General features: G+C 37.1%; 1 protein-coding gene across 1 annotated transcript; it reads left to right on the top strand.

The window, feature by feature from the left end:
- The first annotated feature begins 3130 nt into the window (after window positions 1-3130).
- LOC140141334 (cytochrome P450 2D15-like) lies at window positions 3131-13607 on the top strand. Its single transcript, XM_072163171.1, has 7 exons — window positions 3131-3392; window positions 5668-5796; window positions 7411-7553; window positions 8540-9043; window positions 10940-11124; window positions 12082-12197; window positions 12900-13607. The coding sequence occupies exons 1-7, from the start codon at window positions 3170-3172 to the stop codon at window positions 13088-13090; spliced, it is 1491 nt and encodes a 496-aa protein (XP_072019272.1). The 5' UTR covers window positions 3131-3169; the 3' UTR covers window positions 13091-13607.
- The last annotated feature ends 759 nt before the right edge of the window (window positions 13608-14366 follow it).

The following is a 14366-nucleotide window of genomic DNA, read 5'->3' as shown; positions in this document are numbered from 1 at the left end:
GAAAACAGTTCTTTAACTTGGTTAAGAATATAATAATTATGAAGACATCTTTCGGAACGTGTTATGATGATGGCTTACATACTTGGTTATATTCCGATACGGAGGGTATAGCTCACAGATCCCCAGCGGAACAGATCCTAGAAAGAATCTGTGGGTTAGCTTGTGCCGCAAATTTGCACAAGTGATTTGGCCTAAAGCATTGTGGGAAGAGTGCAATGGTAAGTGTAAGAATGAACAGCACTGAGCGCAAGCGTGAAAACTGTTCATGTTCATCCAACCATGGAAATAGTAAATACCATGATCCAACTGAAAGCAGAACGCTGACAGTGACCTCGGCATTCAATCACTCCTCCCTACGCTGTACATAAATTCGCCTACCCCCATTTCCCTAAAATGAAACTTTCCAAAAATTAAACTTTAGAGCGTGTTATTTAAAAGGTGCCCGTATTGAAATGTGTGCCAAAAATTGCTTGCCACCCTCGATCGGCCAAAATTGTTTCCCCACGGTGTAAATTGGACCGGTTTTTGTTGCACGAAATTAGGCGAAGCTCCGTGAGGTATGCGCGATTACATTTTATGCATAACATTATTCTGAGTATTATTTTTTACTAAACAATGACATTAAAATTATGGATTTCGTTCTTATTTCAACTGGTTTAATCGATACAATGTAGCCTAAATTGACTTTTGTTTAATACCATCATTCCTTCCCAAGAATATCAGCATTCGCTTGACATTTTCAGATACAGTGACTCTACAAGAGAATTGTTTTCTGTAACCTAAGTCATTGTTTTAAATAACATTTTCTTGTACAAAAGTTCTTTTTTTCATGTCCTTCGCATATTCAACAAACAAAAGGATATAACAAATTGAAAATAAATGTGTAGTTTTATAGGCCTAGGCCCCACATCTCAGTCCCATCCACACAATATAGAAATAAATAAAATAATAAATAAAATAATAAATAAATAAATAAATAAATAAATAAATAAATAAATAAATAAATAAATAAATAAATAAATAAATAAATAAATAAATAAATAAATAAATAAATAAATAAATAAATAAATAAATTTAAAATCTATTCTGAAAACCTTAGTTCATCTTCACATTTTTATAATGTTTCAACAGTGGGGTTTCAACACGACACAAATATAGCTATTTTGCTGGACAATACTTCCTGCTGCGCATGCGGATGGTCGAATCTCAGCGCAACTGTTTATTACGACATTCGTCCCGATTCCACTATGAATTGATTCAAAAAAGTTTACGGTACCAGACGTTCTGCGGCTTTTTATTTTAAAAAATATCATGGGAAATGACCAAAATTGAAAAGAAATGGGGTTTGAAATATTGAACTTTGGAATTTGAAAAGTATGAATTACGTTGGGTCTAAGGATGTGCTAACACTTTTCCTTATCTTTTTTATTTCATTGTTCCTGTTGTTTCTAATTGTGTTTCCAATCAGCGCATCGTTCTTGAGATGCGTTATATAAATGCCTGTAATGTAATGTAATGTAATGTAATGTAATGTAATGTAATGTAATGTAATGATGACTTTGACCACAATTTCTAATTTTTTTAAATATCTAAAAATTAATCTAAGCTAATTGAAAATTATTCTTAAGTATAATGCAATTTTTTCCGTTTTTTTTTTTTCATCTTTGAGTGTGTTTTTGTGGCTGTAGCGTAAATTATACGCTAAATACCGGATAATCTGCTCACTATATTTTATTTAACTAGTGGTCAGGTATTGTGCAGTATCACTGCACTGCTTCATTCATATTGCCAACTAAAATCTCCTTGGAGTTTTCAGCTGGATGAACATGAAAAGAATACACAGTGGGATCAGTGGTGCGCATTCATACCATGAATTGCACTCGTCCCACAATGCTTTACGGCCTAATAAGTTAAAGCTGGAGTGAAAGACCTGTTTTCAATGATTAAAATGACATGTCATACATTGATGGGGTAAAATTGGAATATTGCAAATTGCTTATTGTTTTCTGCGTAGCTCTGTGTGAAACTGGGCATACATTTATGTTTTTCTTCTTCAGATTTCTCGGGACTTTTAATCGACCGTTCACAAACACTTGTAAAATGAAGGGGAGCTGACGCAATAAGAAAAATTCACGGTTGAACAAATTCATCAGGATCGGTAGAATAAAGTCAATCGGTAGAATAAAGTCAATCAAAAGGTAGAATAAAGTCAATCAAAAGGTTCTTAAATAAGAACCTTTTGATTGAAGAAAAATTCACGTTTTTCTTTCAGGGCCGCCTTTCAGACCTTAAATTATTTTCAGCCGTGAAAATGTATATCAACCCCACACAGTGTCTTCGACCCTATATCTTCATGGCAGGAATCGCCATGGTAGGTTAAATCCACAGCCACGATTAGCCATTTGGTTCTAACCTTTAAAGCTCTTTTAAACTAATAATTAGTCGAGGGACATAACTAAGGCTACTCACAATAGCCGGGTAATCGATCTTGGTTGTGCGTGATTAAGCTTGTATACCCCATTGAGGTCAATGGTCATCGACTTTTATACTGCCTACAGTGAGTGCAGCTGTACTACACGCTGCACGCTGTAGTCCATAACAGGACCAACGCAATATAAAATGGTCAAATTTTGAGTTCAAAGCGCACGGCCAATTTTCAAAGCGCATTCTAGCGACTATCATATCTGTTCAACACGTATTTCCAAGTTTATGAGACCAAATCTGGTTTCTTGAAAAAAAAATCATGACGGGAGATATTCATCATTTTCTAACCCGGTATCAGAAGATTTTCGTCTGATATCAAAATCGTGCATAGCAATTCACGTGTATCGATCCCGTGTATTCATTTTAGTGTCCCTTCTGCACCAAATAATTATTAGCCAGGCGGTGTCGGTGTGCCCCACAGAAAATGTGTAAACTCGTGCTCTATACGAGAAAAATGAAGGTGATTTTTAGAGGGCCCCTTCCGAGGGATAAACATTTTCAGCCCCCCCCTTAGAAGTGTTTGTGAACGCACAGATATGTGGTGAACTGAACGGTTCCTAAATGACATTTTGCACAATCAAATTATATAAACGCCCGTTGCATGTTGGGTAGACTACAAACTACTTCTCGTTCGTGCAACGAAGGTTATTTCGTCCACAACATTGTGGAATATCAGCCCATCATCATGGACGACTTGCTTCAGTTTCTACTACCGTTTATACTTGTATTGATAGGCATTTTAACGCTTCAATATTACAAGCAGAGATGGCCAGTTGCAAACTTTCCTCCTGGACCGACGGGTGTGCCTATCATAGGCACACTTCTGTCTATTACCAGCGATAAGCACCTCCATCGTACTGCGAGTAAATTGTCACAACGCTATGGTAACGTTTACAGTTTAATGCTAGGTATGTTTATGGTACGTTAGGACTTGTATATTAACTATAAAAATTGTGTTTGATGGCAATACTTCTCTAAACACATGCTTTGAAAGTTGTTTAGAGTAGGCCTACCTATTCATGATATATAATTATGTTTAGGCATCTAAATGTTCAGGTATCTGACACATAAATCTCTTAAGTCCGTATGCACAAAAGAGTTAGACCGGGTCTTAAGTAGACCTAGTCTAAGTGGAATTTAATTCCATCAGGAATGATCCTTTACTCTTATTTTCTTCATAGAGTAGCTAGCAAATTCTAAAGATTTAAATGCAAGGATCAAAAATAATACACAATAAGCAAAATGTAATTCCACTTAGACCAGGTCTAACTTAAACCGGTCTACATGGTCTAACTCTTTTGTGCATTTCTTCGGAAGGGGATCATGAATATGTCGGTGACCGGAGTCAATTTTAATGACCCATCCCCTCCCTATCTCGGGCTGATTTTTTAAGGCCAACTACACGTATTCACTCCTTTCGAAAGCCGTATCTTTCTGCTTTGTAACGAATCGAGGCCCGGTAATATCATTGCTACCATTCATACTACAGTTTTTTCTTAAAAATATCAAACTCACTCGATAGTATCGACCATAAGGTATATTCGAGCTAAATTTAGACACCATCCAGATATTTTCCCTTCATGTACCTTGCAATATTCATAAATTTTGGCTAAAATGCCCATATTTAGCAAGCAGGCCAATGGTGTTCATTACACAAATTTACAGCTATCTTATCTTTAGATGTTTACTGAGGTATGTATAGTGTGGCCTTAGACACGAACATTGGGAAGGCTATTTAGCATAATAAAGGGGTAGTTCCCGATACACCGTGGAGCAAGGAAACTGGTTATTTGCATAATAAATACACTATTCCTTTTCTATCGCACTATCGGAGAGATGTAAATTATGACCCCCTATTTAGGTCTAAAAATTATATGACCCCCTAGTATATTCATAACCCCCACCCCACCCCCATTCCGAAGAAAATGACCCCCCCCCCCCTAATAAAACATGTTTAGAAAGTGATAGCAACTTACAGAATGTGTTTAGTTGCTAAATACAGTCTTTAGAGTAAGCTTATATACATGATGCGGTGTACGAAATCTAAACATTAGAACACAGATTTAACCCAAACAATAACTTTAAATGATAAATGATCCGTCCATCTTTTTTTAACATTATCAATCTGACGAACACTACAGGGCTCATGCGATCAACTTGTCCGTTAGCTGAGATTTGACCAGTTGTTATGATTCACAACTTGCCCACCAGATTTACAATTTGGCCGGTGGATTTTAAAATATTTAGTTAGATGCGTATCATGACCATCAGTTAGTCAATATCGTAAACATTCGCAAAAGGTTCAGAAAAGGTTGCTAGAAAACATTTAAATGTCGTTTTATATATTTTTGTGTCTAAACAATTTTGATAAAATTCAAAAACTTGTTGAAAACTTGTTGCAGAACATTTTAACATACTGTTGACAAAATATTTTGCAATAATTTCTCCAAAACAATATTTTACATACCCTCTTTTTTTTCCTTTTTATGAGCTTCATATAATTCTACATTTAATGTTAGTAAAACATTTTGTCCACAAAAAATGGCGTGTTTCTGCTTTGACTCTCAAAGGGCAAATGTCAATTTCGAGTCATCTAAAATCAAACCACTGACCCTCTAGCCTCTCACTATGGACCACAATGGCCTCATCCCAATGGCATAGTCCAATAACCCCAATTAAACAATCATAGTGCAAAATTTGACCTCAACTTGCAGAGAATGAATTTTTGTACCCACATTTTCAAAGGTCATTCAATTAATGTACAAATGTATTGGGGTTTAAGAACTGTGCCCCTGATAGATGAGCATGTTGTGGATCCTAGTGTATGTATCAAAATTAGAGCCCCATCAAACGCAAACATAGTTTTCAAAATGTTATTAAAATGTTATTGTAAATTATTTGTTTGCGAACATTGAAAAACAATTTGTCAACACTGTGTTAGAATGTTTTGCATCAACTATTCAAAATGGTTTTTTTAATGTTAATAAAACGTTTTGTACGTTTTATCTAACCCGAAATTATTGGTTATATTTTATATATATATGATTATATTTTGCGAATGTCCCACACGAATGTTTCAGAAAACGTTTTGTGTTTGCCGCGAGTTTGTTGGGTCGGGGCTCTGTGGTCTAACTTCTAATCACGAAAATTTTCTCTGATTCCGTTTTCCTTCATTTATCCCAGACACGCCTGTGGTGGTTGTGAATGGTTTTGAGGCTATCAATGAAGCCCTGCAATCTAACAAAGGCTTGGACTTTGCAAGCAGACGGGAACCCAGATATATGGTTCAGCTCATTAATCCTAAGAAATTAGGTAGGTATTTTAACTGACTGGTTCCGTACATCCCAAAAGCATTTGCAAATTAAACCGAAATTACGTCATTGTCCATGTGCGCACTGTTTAACCCTATTCAGGACCAAGTACTACAAAATACTACTTGATATATGCGCTGTTCGTGCGTGCATCACACGTGGTGTGATGACGCAATCGCCCTAAGTGATTATAGGCACGGTTTCGCTGGCCAGCGAAGCCCAAGACCCGTGGCAAGGTGTCGCCGACCCAGTGCTTGGCATGCGAGGGTCTCGGGTTCGAATCCAACCCAGAGCAAACAACTTCTTTCTTTCTTTCTTTTCTCTCTGTATTCCTTCCTTCTTTCCCTTCCCGTCGCGAAAAAGCCCGGTGGGGGTTAGGGTTAATGTGCGCACGATCTACAAATTCAATGCAAAGGATTCTGAATTACCAAACGACGGTAAGAAATTAGGTAGGTATATTATTGACTGGTTCCTAAAGGCCTTTGCAAATGAAACCAAAATTTACGTCGATGCGAGAATTGATATTGCGCACGAACGACAGGTTAAGGGGGTACTACACCCCTCGATAAATTTGTGTCTATTTTTGCATTTTTCTCAAAAACTAATAACACAGTAGTAACAAAAGTTATGTATATTATAGGGGCAAGGAATCCAATTACTACACTGGAATTTCAGTGACCCAAGACAAGCGGTTTGTTATTTATGATCAGAAATAAGGTACCGCTAGGATGTACCTCGTTTCCTATCATATAGGCCTATACTGAACCGCTTGTCTTGAGTCACTGAAATTTCAGTGTAGTAATTGGATTCCTTGCCCCAATAATATACATAACTTTTGTTACCAGTGTGTAATTATTTTTTGAGAAAAATGCCCGGAAAAATGCAAAAATAGTCACAAATTTACCACATGACTACCACAAATTTAACCCCCTTAACGCAATGGATTCTGGCAATAACCGACAACAAAAGATACTAATGGGCGCCGTAAATCTATCCATTTTGGAAACGAAAATGAGTTTGTAATAGTTTGCAATATTGATAAAATATTTCTCCAAAGTTGTTGTACCCTGTTGTTGTTGTTGTTGTTGTTGTGTTTATTTAAATTAATGAATTTTTATTGAAAAGACTGAAACTTATACCATTCTTCAGAAAACGAGCCTATTCTAATTTTCCGAGGAAGGTTTTTCGTTCACTGAAACGTCCGTGGTTTTATACGAGTGAGGCTGCCGAAATACACATATTCTTAACGGTCGATTGACGATAGGGATATCAATTTACATGAACCGGGCGATTATTTGCAACGTTTTGTGATAGGGACACGATAATGCTTTGAACAAAGTGACCTGTATCGTTTAAATGGTCAGTTAGACAACCAGTGGCGGCACCAGGAATTTTTTTTTTTGGGGGGGCAAAATCGACAAATTTTGCGCAAAATTGCCGCATAAAGCCGAAATTTACGTAATTTGAGGTTTTTGCCTCAAAACTGGGGGGGCAAACTGGGGGCAAGAAAAAATTGTCCCCCCCGTAGCGCCGCCACTGTAGACAACATCTCTCGTACAGAACAGAAAATGCTTGATGATACGTTTATAAAACAAAACTTTTCCTTTGTCTGTAGGTCTGTTTTCCGCTGACTTCAGTGTGACTTGGCAACATCAGAAACGATTTGCGCTCTCGACTTTGCGTGGTTTTGGCTTTGGAAAGTCTAGCTTTGAGGGGAAATTTACGGAAAGAGTTCAAACATTACTAAGAAATCTAAAGGTACGTTTACGTGGATCGTGTTAACATGCATGACATAGTAATATGGATGGTTAACATGGTTAAGGGTTTGACTCATTCGAATAGAATTTCCAATGTCAGGACCACTTAAAACAAATTATGAACATCCTGGAATTGATCCCCTCTTTTGAAAAAGAGATCAACTTCGGTAACTCACAAAAAGTATTAAACGTGAACCTCTTCCTCGAAAGTCATGACTGAATATTAAAATTAAAACAAAGTGTCTAATAAAGTCGATCCTGTGTGAGATTTCTGTTTATAGTTTGGCCTTTTTTAACATCCATTATACATAATTATAACTTCCTTGTCAAATTGTGTGTGTCTTTGAAAGCCATAGCTTACAATCTGACATTCTACTGGAGTAACATTCACCACGCAAAAATAACTTGTTGACAACGTTCTCCGGCAATCACAATATTATGCCTTATATGTAAGATAAATAATTTAAAAGCACGAATCACGTGGTTTTATTTAAAACAAACTCATAATGACCATAAAAACGAATAAAACACCCGTCTCTCAACTCGTGATATTCAAAATTCCCGGGCGATGAAATTATCGAGTGCAATGACGTCCCAGTATTACAATGAAGGCTGACGACAATTGAGCACAAATAACCATTACGTCATTGCACTTAGACAATTTCAGACAAATTTGAATATCGCATGTTGAGAACCGATTGTTTTTATTCGTTTTTATGGTCAATATAAGTTTGTTTTAAATAAAACTATGTGATTCGTGCTTGATAATTATTTTTCTAACATATAAGGCATAATGTTATGATTGCCGGAGACTTCCTTTAAATACACAATGCAATGACATTAATCTATTCTACACGGGAGTGATTTTCACCACGCCAAAATAACTTGTTGGCAACATTGGATACAAAATACAATGACATTAATGTTCTACCGTGTATACTAATGCAATGTTTTTCTTTTTGTTAACATATTTCTTCCCTCTTAAAGGACCTAGCAGATGTCCCCCAAGATCTGTCCACACTTCTAACGGACACCATTGCCAGCAGTATGTCTAACACAATTTTGGGGTGCCAATATGAGGACGATGAAGAGTTTCAACTTTTCATCCATCGGATGCTTAAAGGATCTTTAAAGCTTGGAACGATACAAATGCTGTTAATTAATTTCGTACCATTTAGCAGACCATTTCTTAAGCGAACAGCACAAGAGTTTCAAGCTGAGTGGTCAATACAGTCCTCTATTCTGACGAGTAGAGTTGCAGAACACCAGAAGACATTCAGATCAGAGGAAGAGCCGCGTGATTTTGTAGACTGTTATCTAACGAAGATGGCGGAAGAACCAGATATTTTCAACCTAGAAGAACTTACCATTGTTTTGTTAGATCTGTTTTTGGGGTCTACAGACACGACATCGAACACTCTAAGATTTGCCCTTTTATACATGGTGGTTAATACAGATGTACAGGAAAAGGTGCATCAGGAATTGATGGAGGTAAGCTTATATCGGAGAGCAACCTTTGCACAGCATTTTATGGGACATGAAAGCACACCAGACACACAAAATTGCATTTTGAATAGGAGGAATGTCCTTCTGATATCAAATAGTTTCAATTTTTTTTAATTCGCGATATAATACAAATTTTATGGCAAATTAATTGATATTTTTGACATTTAACAGTATGTAACTTGGAGGAAAAGCTGACCATCATTTATTTTACTCGGGTTTGATTTAAATTTTCTTTGGGATCGGGAAAAAGAAAATCTATATTTAAATCTTTCGAAAGACTTAAAGAGTAAACCAATCACAACGCGATGGTGCGTGCACGTGATCAAATCGAAACGTTTTCCCGGACTGCTCAGCCGCCGTCTTTCTTTTGCGATTTCGTGTGGTGGCGAGCGAATGAATGAAGTGATGTGGACGAATTTGTTTTGCAGAATGGCATCCCAGATGCTGTAATTGCCAATGTCAGTGACTATAACTTCCATGAGAAAGCTTACATTGTTGTGCACGAAGGGCCAATGTGAACATTATCTTCAATCGCCGAGGTAGTAGTTTGTGCTTCTGCTGTATAAGCTTACCTATACACATAATATAATGTATAAATGGGTAAGCTTATTTCCATGAAGGATCACACTCGGCCACAGTGACACTGAAATTATCACTGGCACTACAGACTATTGCTTGAACTTTGTGAAAGAAGTAGTCCTGACTTGGTATTATTGCCGTGAATAGAAGTATTGCTTGATAAGAAGTCACACAGACTTGTATTTAATATCGATATTTAAATCCCCATAAAGATTTATATTATTTTGAAATAAATCCCAGATATGCTTAAAAGTAAATCTTAAAGGACTTGAATATTAAATCCAATGGACTTGCATTTTTAAATCCCTGTGGGACTGAAATTTATAAAACGAAAGTGGACACCAAAAACCTGTGCATTTTCAGACTTGATACATCGACTTGATACATCGAAGTCCCAATTTGGAGAATACCCAGGTGGTGGATGACATGATCGAGCCGGCAACTTGTGAAACCGCCCGGCATTTTCAATATACTTGGTTAGTTTTGTGGGGTTCATTATCGAACCCCAACGGTTTTAGCTTGTATTTATATTACTTATTAACATAGGCCCACTTGTTTGTGATATTTGAAGCGTTTTAAAATTTCAAAATAATCCCATTCAATTACACGATTGACGATGAAAATTTACTGAATTTAGAGAATGCAATGCGGCCACCACCTGGAGAATACCAGTCTGAGCAACCTCGGACCTCGATCTCATTTTTGGCATAGGATGATGCATTTTTGGTCCTTTATTTTCCTATTTTTTTCATTTGTTCTGTTCTCTCAGTTCTTTTCTATTCCTTCTTAGAGTCCGGACCCTTTAGCCCTATGATAGATATATCCAGGCCTGATGAGTAGGCTTATGGGTGCATAGTTCAGTAGAGAAAATAATTGTGAGCATCATAAAACAATCTTATTAAGGGGGTACTACACCCTTCGATAAATTTGTGACTATTTTTGCACTTTCTCAAAAACTAATAACACACTGGTAACAAAAGTTATGTATATTATAGAGGCAAGGAATCCAATTACTACACTGAAATTTCAGTGACCCAAGACAAACGTTTTGTCATTTATGATAAGAAATGAGGTACCGCTAGGGTGTACCTCATTTTTCCTATCATATTTACTGAACCGCTTGTCTTGAGTAGCTGAAATTTCAGTGTAGTAATTGGATTCCTTGCCCCAATAATATACATAACGTTTATTACCAGTGTGTTATTAGTTTTTGAGAAAAATATAAAAATAGACACAAATTTACCACAGGGGTGTAGTACCCCCTTAACGGAAAATACACATCACACATTCGTTTGTTTTCAGATTGTGGGCACTTCCAGACTACCTTGTATGGAAGACCGAGATAAGACGCACTATACAGTGGCTACAATATTTGAAATATTAAGACTATCATGCGTTGCATCTACATTTCCACGATGTGCTACTACCGACACGACGCTAGTTGGATACTCAATACCAAAGGGAACTAATGTCCTCATCAATATCATGTATGATATCCAAATACTTATTTTCCCTCGTAGGAATACTGTATCACAACAATATAGGCACCCTAACTGAACCCAAACCCTAACCTTAACCCTATAGTGATTAGCACACTCGTGAAAAAACAGTATGTGGATTTACCTTTAAAATACTGATTTACTTTTAAAAGTTTTCAAAAATGTCAAACTCCCCCCACCCCATATAATTATGTAAGCATGTAGTCTACATTTCTATTTGATCACGAGGATTTTGTCATGTGATCTATCTACATTGTGCATGCCCGTAGGTAGGCTATCCCATGTTTGAAATCCATACACATTCCTATATGGAAGACATGACCTTAAGGGGATACTACACCCCTACCAAATTTTGTGCCTATTTGTGCAGTTTTCTCCAAAATTATAGCCAATTAGGGACAAGTAAGATATGTTTATTATAGGGGCAAGGACTACAACTACTGCACTGGAAATGTTATTTCAGCACAGACAACAGTTGTGGAGTTACAGTAAAAAATGAGGGAAAACCAATATTTGATCAGTAGTTGTAGTCCTTGCCCCTATAATATACATATGTAACTTGTCACCAATGTGTTATACTTTTTCAGAAAAATGCAAACATAGGCACAAAATTTGCCATGGGTGTAGTACCCCCTTAATCTATCTATTCAGGTAACTCCATTTGATATTCACACCCCCTGTGTGGAACATAAAGGTCATGTCTTCCACAGGGGGTGTATATATTTCAACTGGAACAGCACATTGGCACTGAACCGCAGGTGGGTTGAACTTCGTAACGATCTTCCTATAAGTCTGTGTGGTCCTTTGGAAATGAGACTCAGTTAGAACTTGGCTATCATACAAAGGATACCAACATAACTTCCATATCTTTAAGTATTTATAGTATTTCTACTCTTGGTGAGTCAATTGAATAATCTCCAATTCACCTATATTTTAATATTGCAGGGGTCTTTCTCGCGATCCGAAGCTGTGGCCTGATCCAGAACGCTTTGATCCTACCAGACATCTAAATGACAAGGGTGAAGTGGTCAAGAGTCCATATTTGTTAAATTTTGGAGCAGGTAAGCTTACTCTAACCCAAGTAAAGAAGTTAACTAGAGTTAACATGAACTTGATTCAGGTTAGGCAGGCATTCGTTTGTTTCAGAAAAATAGTTTTAGACATTTTATGTCTTGAGGAGGGAAAATCTTGAAATCTTAACATTTGTGTCTTGTACAATGTATAGAGACCTAAGTCGTTATCATAATGCTCAATTGTGCCATTTATCTCAACATCTCAGAAGATACAGAATGGCTTAATCAGAGGACGCAAAAGACATGTTTCCAAACTTATTTCGCATTGGATATTGTATTTTTTGGTTCATTTTCACGGCGCTGTGATGTACCATTACACATTGTATATTAAAAAAATACAAAAAAAAACCCAAACAAACAAAAAAAACACGAGACCCTCACTGTTTGGTGGGTATGCTCCGAAGTGGGTGGTCTTATTTGGGAGCCGACGACGAAAAAACAAGAAATGTGAGGAACGAACAATTGAGGCGTCTTTTAGAGCTGAAACTATCAAAATTAGGGGCCTTTCAGCGCTCTATTTTGGTAAAATACAGAGGTCTTTCGAAGATGCGCGATCTGAAAACATGGGTCTTTCCGGGGTACAATACTCATACGATCATTTGTGCTAAGCCCCCTCTCCCACTCCCCGCCAACCAGTTATCACAAACATAACTAATCGTAGTTCGTATACATCTGTTTACTTCCCATCAGGTCGCAGAGTATGCATGGGCGAATCGTTAGCCAAGATGGAGCTGTTTCTATGTTTTTCTAGTATGATGCATCAGTTCAAGTTTGAACTTCCTCCCGGTGCAGAAACACCTTCTTTGGAACCTGTTCCTGGATTCAATTTAGCCCCAGTGCCATACCAAGTCATACTTAAGGCATATGATCATAGCTCATGAGTCTTTCTGGACGTCACTGCATACTTTATCATCCACCTCTGGCTTTTTAACATGGCTTGCCACAGGAGTGAAAATGCTTGTCCCCTATATAGCTCATGTGCCAGAACAGAATTGCCACACCAAAAATTGTATGCTGTCGTTTGCGCATATTACACCTCATAAATATTCATAAGCTGATAAATATTCATGAACTAATCTTGCCAATGCCTATCTTCTATGATACCATATGGTATATTATAAAAACACACACATTCTTATACTATCCAACGATGGTGCTTAGGCCCCCTATGCACCAGTCAAGGCAAAAAAAAATCTTTTCTTCAGCAAAAACACACTTTTTATTTCTTGCAAAAAATAATGTTCATGTACATTGCACATTGTTTATAGGAAGATTAGTTTCAATTTTAAATGAAAATACGTCTTACATACGCTTAAAGAGGAAGCCCCGCCAGAGCATTTCTTCTGGGGTGAACCAAACCTGTCTGGTTATCAAATTAATCAGTGACAAGGTAATCTCTGAATTCCGAGATAACCTTGTCGCTGATTCATTTGATAACCAGGCAGGTTTGGGCCCCCCCCCCCCCCCACTGAACTACTGTGGCGGGGCTTCCTCATTGTTTATAAGAAGTTTAGTTTCACTTTTAAAGGCCCATTCAGTGATTTGCTCATCCGGACGATCGTAAAAATCATCAAAATTCAGATTTTGGTACCTTTGTCATTGTCATTATAGATGTGCTAACATAGCCTGCGAGTGGTTCGGCCGAAAGCCGTGTATTTAAGACAAAATAAGACATTTTACACGAATCTGTAATTTAGATACTGACAGTATCTAAATTAGCTACGTGTATTTGAATGGGGCTTCAACTTCGTCAGTACTGCTGTTTTCTTCGTTTTTTGCGAAATTTGTCATTTCAAAAATACCAAATGACAATTTGAATGACTTATCCTTCACTTTCGAGCAATTTAAAAACAATTTTAATTTTTTTACACTTGCGCTGCTGGGATCACTGAATGGGTCTTTAAATGAAAATACGTCTTACATACGCTTAAGGGTGGTTCTAACCCTGGAATTATGGAAACTTTCGGGTCTCATCCGTAAACAATACAAAGACTTTCCAAGACAACATTCTCACTTATTAAAAATGGAAGAAAAAAGAGACAAAAAGTTAGGAACGAAGAAATAAAGAAAAGCTCGTGAAAGAATACCGAGCAAGAAAGAAAGAAGACGGACAATGATAGAATGAAAAGAAATGAATCAAGGTGTTTGCCCTTAATT

Source organism: Amphiura filiformis, chromosome 19 (genome assembly GCF_039555335.1).
Source record: "Amphiura filiformis chromosome 19, Afil_fr2py, whole genome shotgun sequence".
Classification (NCBI taxonomy): Eukaryota; Metazoa; Echinodermata; class Ophiuroidea; order Amphilepidida; family Amphiuridae; genus Amphiura; species Amphiura filiformis.
The sequence above is the reverse complement of the archived record's forward strand: the minus strand, read 5'-3'. Positions and strand labels throughout refer to the sequence as shown.

Excerpts from the sequence above, each read along its gene's own strand:
- LOC140141334 (XM_072163171.1), top strand. The coding sequence starts at position 3,170 with ATGGACGACTTGCTTCAGTTTCTACTACCGTTTATACTTGTATTGATA. Across the intron at positions 5,797-7,410 it reads CATTAATCCTAAGAAATTAG|GTCTGTTTTCCGCTGACTTC; the intron begins GTAGGTATTTTA and ends CTTTGTCTGTAG. Across the intron at positions 7,554-8,539 it reads CATTACTAAGAAATCTAAAG|GACCTAGCAGATGTCCCCCA; the intron begins GTACGTTTACGT and ends TCCCTCTTAAAG.